General features: G+C 41.9%; 1 protein-coding gene across 1 annotated transcript in view; it reads left to right on the forward strand.

Moving 5' to 3' along the window:
* Positions 1 to 13104, forward strand: part of crppa (CDP-L-ribitol pyrophosphorylase A) — a 60956-nt gene extending 47852 nt beyond the window's left edge. The window contains exon 10 of the mRNA XM_085472165.1: positions 12816 to 13104. Within this exon, the coding sequence (XP_085328291.1) occupies positions 12816 to 12911 (96 nt within the window). The 3' untranslated portion in view covers positions 12912 to 13104. The remainder of the gene's footprint in view (positions 1 to 12815) is intronic.
* Positions 13105 to 13822: the final 718 nt, after the last annotated feature.

The raw sequence follows: 13822 nt of genomic DNA on the forward strand, positions 1-13822 counted from the left end.
ATTAAAGAGCATTGCTCACCGAGGCTCACATTAGGTGATGGTTTTGACTTTTAAGACTCCCAGAGTGGAGAACGCTGTCTGGCCACAATGCCAGTAATGATACTGCCCTCAAGTGGATCCTACAGCCGTTTGTACTACAGCACTTTTATGTCACAGAGAAAAATGCAGAGACAGTAAAATATTAGGATGATGAAAAGAGGTGATAAAAACTCTCCTGATGTTCTTGGCCACTTTAGCTATGGTAGCTAGTGTGACTCTAACAACTCTTTCCAGTTCTCTTAGCTTGGGGTCAGTGCCAAGCCTTTCCATAAGCTGTTTTTATATTAGGACCTGGTTCTTGGCATTTTATAAAGGGAATATGAGTGGACCAGAGGGCCCAGGTTCTCATGAGAATGACAGAGATGTGCAAATTATCACAGCTAAAAGCCCTAATTGCCTGAAACCTTTCTGCATCAAAGCTGGCCCTTCTTGTGTGGCGTGCTCTTTAAGATGGAAAGGTTGATTGCATCAGTGGCATTTAGAAGTAGAGAGTTTGAGGATCGCTTATTGTGTGGTCCACTGATGCTCTCCTCCCCCATTCTTCCCCATGTACAGTGGGGCAAAAAAGTATTTAGTCAGCCACCGATTGTGCAAGTTCCCCCACTTAAAATGATGACAGAGGTCAGTAATTTGCACCAGAGGTACACTTCAACTGTGAGAGACAGAATGTGAAAAAAAAATCCATGAATCCACATGGTAGGATTTGTAAAGAATTTATTTGTAAATTAGGGTGGAAAATAAGTATTTGGTCACCTCAAACAAGGAAAATCTCTGGCTCTCACAGACCTGTAACGTCTTCTGTAAGAAGCTTTTCTGTCCCCCACTCGTTACCTGTATGAATGGCACCTGTTTGAACTCATCATCTGTATAAAAGACACCTGTCCACAGCCTCAAACAGTCAGACTCCAAACTCCGCCATGGCCAAGACCAAAGAGCTTTCGAAGGACAGCAGGAAAAGTATTGTAGACCTGCACCAGACTGGGAAGAGTGAATCTACAATAGGCAAGCAGCTTGGTGTGAAAAAATCAACTGTGGGAGCAATCATCAGAAAATGGAAGACGTACAAGACCACTGATAATCTCCCTCGATCTGGGGCTCCACGCAAGATCTCATCCCGTGGGGTCAAAATGATCATGAGAACGGTGAGCAAAGATCCCAGAACCACACGGGGGGAGCTGGTGAATGACCTGCAGAGAGCTGGGACCAAAGTAACAAAGGTCACCATCAGTAACACACTACAACGGCAGGGAATCAAATCCCGCAGTGCCAGACGTGTTCCGCTGCTGAAGCCAGTGCATGTCCAGGCCCGTCTGAAGTTTGCCAGAGAGCACATGGATGATACAGCAGAGGATTGGGAGAATGTCATGTGGTCAGATGAAACCAAAGTAGAACTTTTTGGTATAAACTCAACTCGTCGTGTTTGGAGGAAGAAGAATACTGAGCTGCATCCCAAGAACACCATACCTACTGTGAAGCATGGGGGTGGAAACATCATGCTATGGGGCTGTTTTTCTGCCAAGGGGACAGGACGACTGATCCGTATTAAGGACAGAATGAATGGGGCCATGTATCGTGAGATTTTGAGCCAAAACCTCCTTCCATCAGTGAGAACTTTGAAGATGAAACGAGGCTGGGTCTTCCAACATGACAATGATCCAAAACACACCGCCCGGGCAACAAAGGAGTGGCTCCGTAAGAAGCATTTGAAAGTCCTGGAGTGGCCTAGCCAGTCTCCAGACCTCAACCCCATAGAAAATCTGTGGCGGGAGTTGAAAGTCCGTGTTGCTCGGCGACAGCCCCAAAACATCACTGCTCTCGAGAAGATCTGCATGGAGGAATGGGCCAAAATACCAGCTACTGTGTGTGCAAACCTGGTAAAGACCTATAGTAAACGTTTGACCTCTGTTATTGCCAACAAAGGTTATGTTACAAAGTATTGAGTTGTATTTTTGTTATTGACCAAATACTTATTTTCCACCCTGATTTACGAATAAATTCTTTACAAATCCTACCATGTGAATTCATGGATTTTTTTTCACATTCTGTCTCTCACAGTTGAAGTGTACCTCTGGTGCAAATTACTGACCTCTGTCATCATTTTAGGTGGGGGAACTTGCACAATCGGTGGCTGACTAAATACTTTTTTGCCCCACTGTATTTCAAAGACCTGTCACCTCACGACTTGTCAAAATCTTTCCTTCAAACAGTAAGCAAAAATAGAAGCTAATGATTGAAGTTCCATTCTGTAAACTTGCGGTTGCCGTGTGGAATAACAGGCCTGTTGCATGTGTTGCATTTGTACACATGGGAATGATTGGGAACATTTTCCCTTTAGTTACTGCACCGTCATAGGATTATACAGTAGATCGCATTGTTTATGTGTCAAAACAAAGCTGTAACTTAATTTTCTAATGGGCCTGCTTGCCGCAGCTGAAATCCGCGTTTTTGTAGCACAAGCCTAAAAATTAAAAGAAAACCCTTAAGCTCTCCACAACTCTCTCCAGCTGTGGTTTGTATCCAGTGGTATTTTCCCCTTGATACCAGTTCATATATTGTTTTCTCTCTGTTCTAAAATATAAAATCTGTGAAGAAAAACTACATGAATGCCATTTTGGCCACCGAGAGATTGGACGTGTCACTAATGGATGTAGCAGACAGTGTTGGGGGGAAAAAGTGTTTCAAAATGTAAATGTGTTGCTTTCCTATTTAATATGACATACACTAGCGATCGTCCTTCCACTAATGTGAATAAATGATGATACTTTTGGCTTTAAGTGAGGATTTGTGGCAGTTAATCATTATGAAGTGGAAAGTGAGGTTCCCTCACGAATAATAATAATAAAGTGAATCTCGTAAAATCCAGCCCTTTTAAAATAAAATAAAATACCCTCCTGCTGTCTGCACTTAGACTTTGGCACATGTGGATTTTCTGCCTTTGGAACATCTGATGATTAATTCCACATTGTAAACAGGTGAGGAGTGCCTATTAGCTCATAAAGGACCATCAATCAAACTAATTTGCTTGTGGGTTTCGTCTCACGGGGGCTCAGTTATGCTTTGGCTTGAGGTTTCATCTCATGTCAGTCCAAATGCCCACTCCCAGTCTGTTTATCTCAGCTCTGCCACAGTGAGAAAAATTCAGCTTCGAGTTAACTGGTTTATTCATCTACATACGACTGGAGAGGCCGGGTCTGAAACAGTGGAAAACCATCTCAGTCAACGCTGGAGGACATGGGTTCTGATGATGATGAAGATCTGGAGACATGCAAATCCTCCAGGATCACATTCCACCTCCTAGTGTGTGTGTATGTGGGCGCATGCATAGGCTCATGCACACTAAAGTGTCTATGCGGTCTGTGCATGTGTTCAGTCTTCTGTAGGCATCTGTCCCAACACATGTAATCCCTCTCATGGATGTTTGCGTGCCCATAACAATGAGCCAGTGAGCTGCTTTATTCATCCTGTATGGTCCACAGTGGAAAGAGGAGACACGAGCTGTGGCACCCCCGCCAGCGGCAGCTAAACAGACATACCAGCTCTTGTATGTCAAGAAAATCTACTTGCTGGAGTAAACTGCGGCTCTTCCATCAGTTTGCAAGTTCCTCACACTTAAGTCATATAGATTTCAGCCTGAAAGCAGTTTAATATGCAAATGTATCTGAGGGCTTGGAGTTTGTTGTTGTAGTAAGTAATTCTACCCTTTTTCTTATGCCTTTTCCTCAACCGCATTTGAAGCCTGAGTGGCAGTTGTGACTACTTAAAGCTGTGCCACGAGTCAGTGAAGAGCTAAAGTCGTATTTGTGTTCCACTGTGCAAGAAAACTACTGGATTTAATAATGATGTTTTATGAAGCGTGATTCATATTTCAAAGGCTGCATATCTGGAGTGGAAATAATTCAGCACTGGGTCTTAGGCAGGCTTAAAACTTTGATCCTCCTTGGTGATCTTGACTTGATTTTTTTCTGTGTGTTTTTGTGTTCAAATTAAAATGTTTGGGGTTTTTTTTGCTTGTCTATTAGAAGACAGACTTCTATAATTGAGCAATTAGTTGTGGTTTAATAGCCGTAGCTGTCTTCCATTTGCAAAGAGACACCCGGCATTCTTGCTACTTTCCCAGGGTCCTCGTCCCGTACACTTGGGTGGTAATCAGCTGATAATCGTGCTCATCACATTTATCATACCCACAGTATTTCAGATCATCCAAACACATGTAGCATTTCAAAAACCTTCCGTGTGAACATGTAATTGGTTTTAGATAACAACTGAAGGAATGCTTTCATCTAATAAACAATGAAAAGACGCAATCACATTTACCAAAACTTTCGGTTTCTCGCACTGATGAACCAGTGCATATTCCTTAGTCTATATGAGTAACTTTGTGCTATCAGCCACATTCTGTTGACTGCTTACAGATGTACTGCCCAATCTCCTCGTTTCATTGTACCATTGATTAAACCACAGAAGAATGGCTTGGGTACACGATAAAGAAAAATGGCACCCTTGATCTTATTCCTCAGAAAAATCAAAAGGCATACTAAGAAGCGGTGGCATATGACAGAATGGCTCTGGAGCCCATTCATCATATTTTAATTCCATATATTATTTATTTATTTTCTTCCATTTCACCTATGTTACTTTAATCAATGAAGCTAAAATTGGTGATCTGTACTCCAATACCTCAGTTCCCCCTTCAGTTTCTTGGTGTGGAAAATCAATGTCATCTGATTCCTCTTCCTGCTGGTTCTGATTATTGAGGAGTGCTCTAGGAGCTCTGGATCCCAGGTTTTCTTGCTCCCTTTAACCACGGTCAGGCCCAATTCCACGCTCATCGCTCTCACACCTCGTTGCACTCCCATCCAGGCCCTGCACAAGCTGGCTAGTGGAGCTAGGCTTTAAGGTCAAGAAAGGACAGAGTGACAGAAAGCTTATTTTCTGCTCCAGATGCGTTAAACTGCCGACACCAATCTGTAATACTAAATGTATTTAGAAGCCAGGTCCAAATATGTGCTAAACAGGATGTTCCAGATCACAAATCACAGATGATTTGTCATTTTAGCAGGATATATTTTTAATATATTTTTATTTTCCTCTATGTGGGTGTTAGAAAATTAAAAGCTTTGTGAAAAGCCCTCCTAAATGTTTTTATTCCTTTCTAAGAAACCCTTCATTTTGAGAGTTGGCTGATGAAAGCGGCTGCAGACCCAGGAGAATAGCTGTCAGCCTGGTTGGTGTTATTTTGCTGAAATACTGCAAGTCTGATTCAAATCTGTTGTAAGGGATAATTTGCCATTACTAAAACCTGGATTCTGCATTGTAGGTTTGACCATTCTTTTTGTCTGACAGTATTGCACTTTGATAGGTTTGTTTTTGGATCTTAAACAAGACAAGCGAAAGTGGGAATAATGATAAAGACTTCCTGAACAAAGCATGGTGGGTTTCTAAGTGACAATATGTTGAGTGGATTATATAGCTTTTGGTGGTATGTCTTCCACCGCAAACATTGCAAATATGTGCAATGTTTTGGAAAGCTTTACAGACAGTAACTAAAGGTTGAAGGGCTGAGCTAGTGATTACTTATTATAACAAGGGTTGCATACCTCTGCCAAGGCAGAAAATTCCCTCTGCACTATGCATGAGTTGAGTACCAGGATTAAGAAGAACATCTGGACCCAGTATAGTCTCTGATATTTTCTTGGGAACATCCAGGCGATATCTCACAATGTCTTCTTATTGCAATCTCTGTGAGTTCGATGTGCCCACTTCAGGCCAAAAACAAATTTACTGCCACAGCTGGAGGAGTTTAAGTATCACCGGGTCTTGTTCATGAGTGAGAGGAAAGTGAAGCAGGAGATCGACTGATGGATTGGAGCAGTGTCAGCAATGATGTGGACTCTGTAGCAGTGAAGAAAGACCTGAGCACGAACGCAAAACAGTCGATTCATTGGTTGAGCTCTGCTCCTACACTCACCTCGCGGTAGTGTCAGAAAGAATACGATTGTGGATACAAGCATTGGAAATTAGCCTCCTCCTATGGGTGTCTGGGCTCAGAGATGGGATGAGGAGCTGGCCATTTGGGACTCAGAGCTTCCTGGGCACCTCCGAGTATTTGAGATGTTCCAGTCGTGTCCTTTCCAGGAAGAGGACCTGAGACACCCCCAGGATATGCTTTCAGCTGGCTCAGAAGTGCCTTTGTGTCCCCCTAAATGTGCTGGAGGAGGTGGCCGGAAAGCGGAAGGTCTGGATGTCTCTGCTTAGACTGCTGCCCCTAAACCCAGATAAGCAGTGATAGATGGATCTGATATGTATTTGAGAGGTATAGAGATGGTCAGAATCAATTGCACAGATAATAGGGTGCCAAGTGAGGAACTGTGATACTGCACAAGGAAGTCACAGTAAGACAGTGGTGAAGTGTGCAGTAGGAGTGACAGATGGGTTTAAAGTGGGAGTAGGATTCGATCAGGGATCTGCTCTGAGCTCCTTTGCGATGGTGATGGACAGGTGAACAGTTGAGGACAGGTAGGAGTTTCTGTGGACTATGATGTTCATAGACAACATTGTGATCTGAGCAGGTGGAAGAGAACATGGAGGGGTTTATTTATTTATTTATTTATTTAGGACAGTGCAGTTTAATGAACATAAATGTAAAAAAAAAAAAATTACATGAATGTAAACATACCAGATTATAGCCAAGGGCTAATTTCCATCTGTTGTCCTTAAGCATAAAAATAGACATAATAATTCATAAAAATTCATCATTCATTCATAATAAAAACTCCATCACCAAACTTACACATACACACCATTCTGTTCCCAAATAAAACATTAAAACTATACAACTTATACATGATCACACACTTGATTTGTCCATAACCAGTTTTTAACCTTTGCCTTAAACAAATTGAATGTCGAGCATTCTCTAATGGGTTGAGGAAGACTGTTCCACAGATGGCCACCCTGGACAGAAAGGACGTTCTGCCCAAATGCTGTCCGTCTGTGGGGTATAAACAAGTCTCCTCGGATTGTAGCTCGAGTGGTCCTGTCTGAGCTTTCTTTATGCCTAATGAACTGCTTTAGTGGTGGTGGAGCAAGGGAGTGTAAGACTTTATATATTAAACTCACTCTTTTAAGTTTCACTAAGTTATTGAAGTTCAGTAATTTATGTTTTTTTAACACATGACAGTGGTGGTGGGAAGTCGGTTTTTTGTCAAGTAGTTTTAAACTTCTTTTATAAATGTTTTCAATAGTTTTAAGTCTTGTTGGACAAGCAAGTGACCAGGACGTCAAACAATAGTCCATATGAGAGATGATCATTGAGTAAAAATACGTTTTTGCAACATTCATATTTAAATTATTACGTATATGATTAAAATTTCGATTATTTAATTTAAGTACCTGGGACACTTTATTTATGTGACTCTTGAAGGACAATGTTGGGTCTAGAATGACCCCAAGATATTTAAATTCTGGAGCTAATTCAAGCTCTACTCCATCCAGGAATATGTTTGACTGCTTCAAGTTTAAGGGGCGTTTTGAAAAATACATACCGACAGTTTTTGAGGTGTTCAACATTAGGCATGAGTCCTCCAGCCAGCTATGCATTAATGCTAAAGCAGCTGTAAGATCTTTTGCCACCTGCTGGACACTATTTGCTTGCGTATATATAACTGCATCATCTGCATACATTTGAGTAAATATATTTGGACAGACTTCAGGTAAGTTATTGATAAAAAGAGAGAACAATAAGGGCCCAAGAACAGATCCTTGAGGAACCCCTGTATCACAGTCTAAATATGGAGATTTAACCCCATCCAACACCACACACTGTTTCCTGTGTGAGAGATATGAGGCAAACCACTGAAGAGCCTGACTGGAGATATTAAACCGAGTCAATCTGGATAACAATATCTGATGGTTTACAGAGTCGAAAGCCTTCCTCAGATCTAAAAATACAGCTCCAACACAGGGACTCTTGTCCAGCAAGCTCTTCAAGTTCTCCACTAACATACACAGGGCAGTATCTGTGGAGTGATGTGCCCGAAAGCCAAACTGCAATGGATGTAATGAGGGTTGGGTGTTTTCTAGGTGAGCAGTGAGGAGTTTAACCACCCACTTCTCAGCTATTTTAGATACGACCGGGAGTATGCTTATGGGGCGATAATTAGCCATGTCAGTCTTCACACCTGCTTTGAAAATTGGTGTAACTGCAGCAATTTTCCAATCTGTTGGAACAATGGAGTGTTTGAAAGACATATTCAAAACATGAGTTGTTGGACGTACAAGAAAATCCATATGTTCCTTTAGGAAGTTTGTGTTAATACCATATACATCAAGTGCTTTTGATTGTTTTAAACCTGTAATTAGTTTAGCAACTTCAGTGTCTGAAATATGAGTGATGGTGAACAAATTTTGACCAACATCATTCACATTATCAGAGCATATTACTGAGTCAAAGCTCTGACTGATCTCCTTAACAGATGAAATAAAGAAAGTGTTTAAGTTACTGGCAATAGATAGAGGCTCTCTAACAATAGAGTTATTTACATAAAGTTCAATTGTGTTTTTACTTTTGTTTGAATGACGGCCAAGTAATTTATTTAAGTGTTGCCAGATAATTTTACCATTACCTTTGGCTCTTTCAATTATATTTATAAAAAATTTTGCTTTGGCCTGTCTCAAACTTCTTGTTACTTTATTCCGCATTGAAGTAAATCTCTGTCTATCCAGAGTTAGACCTGTTTTCAGGAACTGCTTTAGTAATTGATCTCTTGTTTTCATTAAATTCTTGCACTCTTTGTTTAACCAGGGCAAATTAGATGTTGTCTTTATTTTTTGTCGAGCTCTAATGGAGTATGTTGATATAACATCCTTGACAATGTCAGTGAAGTGACTGCTGCAGAATTGTGGATCATCACTACACAATAAAGGCTCCCAGTTAACTGATGCTAATGCTTCTGCTACATTTTGTCGCTGACTTCTTGGTATGAATTCATAAAAGGATCTCCTATTAGATGAACTTTGAAAGTCATTCTTAACCTGTGATTTTATAATTTTTCTAGAAAATAATATAAAATTGTGGTCTGAAATACCAGTGATAAAATTATAAGATTTAATAATTTGCTCGGGCTTATTACTGAAAACCAGATCTATTTTAGTTTTAGAGTGTCTTGTTATTCTTGTGGGTTGTTCAATGTGTTGAGTAAAGTTCAAAGTCTCCATTATGTCCTTGAGTGTTTTTCTGTCCTTTTCACAGTCCCAGTTGACATTAAAATCTCCCATTACAATTATTTCATTAGACTTATTATTTATAGCATGATATTTAAGTAATATCTGTAGTTGTTCATAAAAAATATTCTTTGCTGAAGGAGGGCGATATAAACAGATCAACGTAAATGACATTTCTGGGGAAAGAGTGATTTTAACAGAAATATGTTCTATTTCGACATCTATTGGTGAACTAAGTAAAGAGCAATCCAGGTGTTTATTTTACATACACAAGTATTCCTCCTCCTCTTGTTCCAATTCTATCCCTTCTGAATACTGTGTACTCTGGAAAGACAACCGCAGACTCAGGAGAAGAACTTGTGAGCCAAGATTCAGAGATACCCAAAATAGAAATATTGGAATTGCTTAGAATATGTTCCAGTTGCTCATGCTTTGGTAACATACTGCGAATGTTAATGTGTCCACATAGAAGCCCCTTTGGTTTATTTTTAGTGTCCCAGATTACTTTAGCCTGATTAAATGTCTTGCAGATCTTTGTTCCTCTGTAAATTTTAATAGCAGGATTTCTTGTCCTTTTGTTGACAATACTATGAGCATTTAATGATGAGAAACCCTTTACCGGAGACTGTAGTTTGGGTACAGCAGGTGGGGGCCCAGGCAGCTGAGATGGGGGCCCAGGCAGCCGAGGTGGAGACCCAGACAGCCTAGGTGGAGGTCCGAGCTGCTGAGGTGGAAGCCCAGGCAGCTGAAGTGTAGGCCCAGCTAGCTGAGGTGGAGGCCCAGGCAGCTGAGGTGGAGGCCCAGGCAGCTGAGGTGGAGGCCCAGGCAGCTGAGATGGAAGCCCAGGCAGCCGAGGTGGAGGCCCAGTCAGCTGAAATGGAGGCCCAGGAAGCTGAAATGCAGGCCCAGGCAGCTGAGTTGGAGGCCCAGGCAGCTGAGGCGTAAGCCCTGGCAGCCGAGGTGGAGGCCCGAGCAACTGAGGTGAAAGCCCAGCTAGCTGAAATGGAGGCCCAGGCAGCTGAAATGGAGGCCCAGGCAGCTGAGGTGTAAGCCCAGGCAGCCGAGGTGGAGGCCCAGGCAGCTGAAGTGTAAGCCCTGGCAGCTGAGGTGTAAGCCCTGGCAGCCGAGGTGGAGGCCCGAGTAACTGAGGTGAAAGCCCAGCTAGCTGAAATGGAGGCCCAGGCAGCTGAAATGGAGGCCCAGGCAGCTGAAATGGAGGCCCAGGCAGCTGAGGTGTAAGCCCAGGCAGCCGAGGTGGAGGCCCAGGCAGCCGAGGTGTAAGCCCTGGCAGCCGAGGTGGAGGCCCGAGTAACTGAGGTGAAAGCCCAGCTAGCTGAAATGGAGGCCCAGGAAGCTGAAATGGAGGCCCAGGCAGGCCTAGGCTAACTAGGCTAATTAGTTGTAGCCAGTCCAAATCACTGATGTTTGAATTAGGTCCAGGATTTAGTTCTATATCACCAGCCAAAAGTAGCATCAGAACAAGTTTCAGAATCTCCAGCGACAGTTGTGGTATATCTGATTGTTCATGTTTACCTGGGGGTGGTCTGGCATGACCAAAATCCAAGAATCTTGTGAACAAAAGATGTTGACTCCATTTGGCTGGGAAAGTGGTATAATTATCCAGCTTTCTTGGACATGTCGAACTCCACAGAAGATAAAAATGTATAAAAACAAAAAGACAAGTTGATGTCAAGATCCAGGGGTTTTTAGATGGTTTTTTAGGTGGGTTTTTTGGCAAACGCACAGGACCTGCCAAGCCGTGTGTCTGCACCCTAGCAGCCATCTTGTTCTTTGTTCAACTCATGGTAACATGGTGTATGTAGGTTGAAGGTATGCAATGGAGAGAAGAGGAACAAAAGTAGAAGCAAGACAAAGTACAGTTGGAAAGGTGAAGATGCAAGGAGAAGAGGTAGTCAAGGTAGAGGATGATGCATGGTTTATAGATGGTGGCAATAGTTAAAAAATTCAAAAAAGCTTCATGCAAAGAAAAGAGGAAGACAACAGAGAAGATTAATGCAAAGCATTAGTGTGACAGGAGGTGACGCTTGAGATAATGTTGGTGAAACTAAGGCAGTGGCAGTCCCTAAAGTGAGGAGCTGAAAGATCTCATTACAGTCTAATTATCTGCTGGGAAACACTGGATCCTTTGGGGTCTTGACGTGTGCCTCCACCCCCAGCCTCAACAGTTCAGTGCTGATTTGTCAGCACGAGGGCGAGCTGCGCAATATGAAGGAGGTGGTTTTTAGCCATAAGCTGCAGGTGCTGTAGCAAACAAAAAACATGAATGTTTTTTGGTGTTTGAGTAGAAAACATTTGACTGCATTACAAAAATTTAATCTTTTCCAGACCTTTGCTTTTCTTTTTCTCTCTCTGTGTGTGCTGTTTTGTGTTCTGAGTATACTCTTTGCTGCGTGTTGTTGCACATTTGTCTTTAATGCTTAATGCTACATCAGCTACATCAAAAGCCATAATGAAGTCCACAGTTTCTATATGAAAAAGGGCAGGTTGAGCATGAAGCATAAATCTGTGTAAGGAAACAAGCCATGGTTTTAAAAAAGCAAAGCTCCTTGAACTCCATTCCCTTTGAAAAAATGGAAAACAGGTCACTCACTGACGTCATCAAGAAACTAAATCAAAGTAGGGAGTCAATGCAGCCTAAAAGGAATGAAATCAGGGGAGTGAGAACCATTTAAAGTGCATTGCGCAGGCGGTCTGCATAGAAAAAAGAAACAGATACAGACGAGAGGAATCACGAAAGCAAAACAACCACAACAGTGGAGCCCGCCTTAAAGGGCCAAACTGGTCTCCTTTTGTCTGAACGTGTGGTTTACTGCAGATCTGTCCAATATCATGCACCATAAATATCAAAGGAGATCTTATCGGTTCACATTAAGAGAGCTTGACCACATTTCTGAAAAAAGAAACTGGTTTACTTCTGTTCCGTTCTGATCTTTTCGCCCTTTTTTGAAAATTGCTTTCGGCTGTTGATTGAACAAGCTGTGAAACTGACACGCTAGTCGAGAAAATCCACCACCAGAATTTGCGATTGTTAATATCAAATTAAAGTGGTGAATTCAGAATACCACGCACTTCATGCCGTGTTTAGATTTTTCTCTCGTTAGGGGAATTCTTGTGGATAGCGTGCGTGTAAATTTTAAACATCGAATTTGTCACTCGTGTCTGTGTAAGCAGAGCACAGCCAAGCCACTGATGTTACAAATCCAACTAACAGATCTGTTTCTTTCTTTTGTCATTACTGCAAGTGGAACAACATGGGTGTGCTTGAACATTGTTTCCAACTGTTTTGAATTGGCTGCTAATGCTCACTGGATGCTTCTGGCTGAAGTTTTGAGGTTACAAACCCTGTGATGACTTAAACACACTCATGTCTCCCGAGAAGAGACATAAAAGTGAACAAATGGTTATTTGAACTGTTATGTTGGGACTTTATTCACACTAGCAGTGTGTTGTTGTCTTGTTTTAATTGAATGTTCTTTAAAAAATGACCTCACTGTCTTTTGTTTTTCTCCTCCTGTTGTCTCTCTGGCACCAAGCACTGGGAGAAGTCAGCGTCGCGGGTCGCCGAGATCGCGTCAGCCTTAATTCGGGAGAGGAGCCCTGCCCTGGTGGGACAGCTTCTGCAGGCATGAAGGAATCAGCACAACTGGAAACCACGCTGTGACTCATGAACACTCCTGGGATGAGATCGTCTGAGACTTTTCTTTGTAACCTTGAATCAATTACTGTAAGGTTAAATGTGTAAATGTATAGATCATCAAGAAGCAGACTGAAAAAGAGACTTTTTTCTCTGTTGTTGGCCTGTTTATCTGTGTGTGCGTGTGTGCATGTGTATATAAAAAAAAAAACTGTTGTGGTTCATCATAGTAAAAAAGAACCATGTCATCAGTTGGCTTATTTTTTATTTTTCAGAGTTTGTGTTCCCCAGACAAACAGTGTCGCTCTGTCGCACTGATGATTAAGATATGTGGCGCTTTGGCTGCAGATGATTCTTGTTGTCGGATCAGTTCAGTTCTGGTTTTTAATCGCTTTAAGAGTTATTTTGCTGCGGTTGTCACAGATATGCAATAACAGGCCACATCGCTTTGAATTATTACTGTGGAAATGTGAACTGCAGCGCGTATGCCAAAAAAGCTGGGTGTCAAATTCGCTGCCTTTACCACTGGATGAAGCTTTTTATGACTGAAACATGAACACGGAGCTGCTAATATTTTTGTACTTGAATAAAACAATGAATATGTCAAATCTGTGTTGTTCTGTGAGTCTTTCTTGAACATAAGTCATTCAAAGATGTCAGGAAAAAAAATAACATTTGAGAGTAGATATTACTAATACTGTTTTCAGAGAAACTTGATTGGTAATTGAAGTCCGTGAAGTCTGCCTGCGACCACATGCATCAGTGACGCCCTCCGGTGAAGCCGCTTAGTGCAGAAGAAGCTCGTGTTTCCTTCAGTGAGCCAACTCTGGTGAGCTGGTGGAATCCCATGTTCTTCTTGGAGAGACTTTGGAATAATTAGCATTCATTAAAAGTATGTTATTATTA

The sequence above is a fragment of the Copadichromis virginalis genome, linkage group LG11, assembly GCF_057382275.1.
Source record: "Copadichromis virginalis isolate Kocher_CV1m ecotype Utaka linkage group LG11, C_Virginalis_male_GT1.1, whole genome shotgun sequence".
Lineage (NCBI taxonomy): Eukaryota > Metazoa > Chordata > Actinopteri > Cichliformes > Cichlidae > Copadichromis > Copadichromis virginalis.